General features: G+C 43.8%; 1 protein-coding gene across 1 annotated transcript; it reads right to left on the reverse strand.

The window, feature by feature from the left end:
• Positions 1-325: 325 nt before the first annotated feature.
• Positions 326-952, reverse strand: SARC_16756 (hypothetical protein; the record flags this gene model as incomplete). Its single annotated transcript, XM_014289142.1, has 2 exons — positions 326-516; positions 846-952. Coding segments are annotated over 2 exons (298 nt in total), but the record flags the coding sequence as incomplete, so codon positions are not given.
• Positions 953-1,057: the final 105 nt, after the last annotated feature.

A 1,057-nucleotide genomic window follows, 5' to 3' on the forward strand; every position in this document is an offset into this window, starting at 1 on the left:
ATATATATAGACACCTCAGGGACAACATGCACGTGTCTATACATACATACACCTCATGCAAACCATCCAAGCGTTAATACGCATATGGTTAAGAGTGTAAACGTCAGGGCAAGCACAGACAAAAGTTACAGCCCTGGAAACCCCTTCTTCGACGCCAGCTGGTTACTCGTCAGATGGTATAGACGCATAATGCACACGCAAATGTGCATACACATCGGGATAGACATGCATATACACATACGATATACACATTTACATACACATACGACATATACACATACATGCACATACAACATATACACATACGCATATGTCTCACACTTACCCTGTACTGCAAAGGGCACAAAGAGTGTAAGCGTCAGGGCGAGCACAGACAGAAGCGACAGCACTGTAAAGACCTTCTTCGACGTCAGCTGATTGCCCGTCAAATGGTATGTGACAAAGATCGCACACGTGATAATGGACGGCGATGCGAAGAACATGGCGTAGTTGAAGCCTCGCATAACAGCCGCTTTCCTGGAGCGTGGGGTTACGAGAATAGGCGTATGTAAGTTTCGGTAGATAGTTGGTTGGACTTAAAATATTTAGATCTCTCACTGAATGCCGTAAGTTATCATCATATGTAACTGGTAAAGAATAGTAACTGATTGGTCGGTGGCATAGGTCGCACATATCCATATATCATATCTACTTATCTGTTGCATCAGCATGTACCTAGATGATTTTAAACCCTAAATCGTAAGCCCTGAGCCGTAAACCCTAAAACCGTAAAAACCTTTTAAAAATGCGATAATAGTCCCAATATCTCCTTTTGCTAGTATACTATGACTGTATATCGCACTCACCTCACATGTATCATCTCCTGTGATCGTAGGCTCTGAACCACCCGCGCAAACGACTCTTCCCACGCGTACATCTTCATCACGCGCACGCCCATCAGCACTTCGCTCATCTTCTTGACGCGTTCGTCCGTTAGGATAGTGGCTTTGCCTGTAGATATAGGTAAGATACGAGAGTATCAAGCACCTTCCAACCACACAAGCTTCATATATATATA

Source organism: Sphaeroforma arctica, assembly GCF_001186125.1.
Source record: "Sphaeroforma arctica JP610 unplaced genomic scaffold supercont1.8800, whole genome shotgun sequence".
NCBI classification, from domain to species: Eukaryota; class Ichthyosporea; order Ichthyophonida; genus Sphaeroforma; species Sphaeroforma arctica.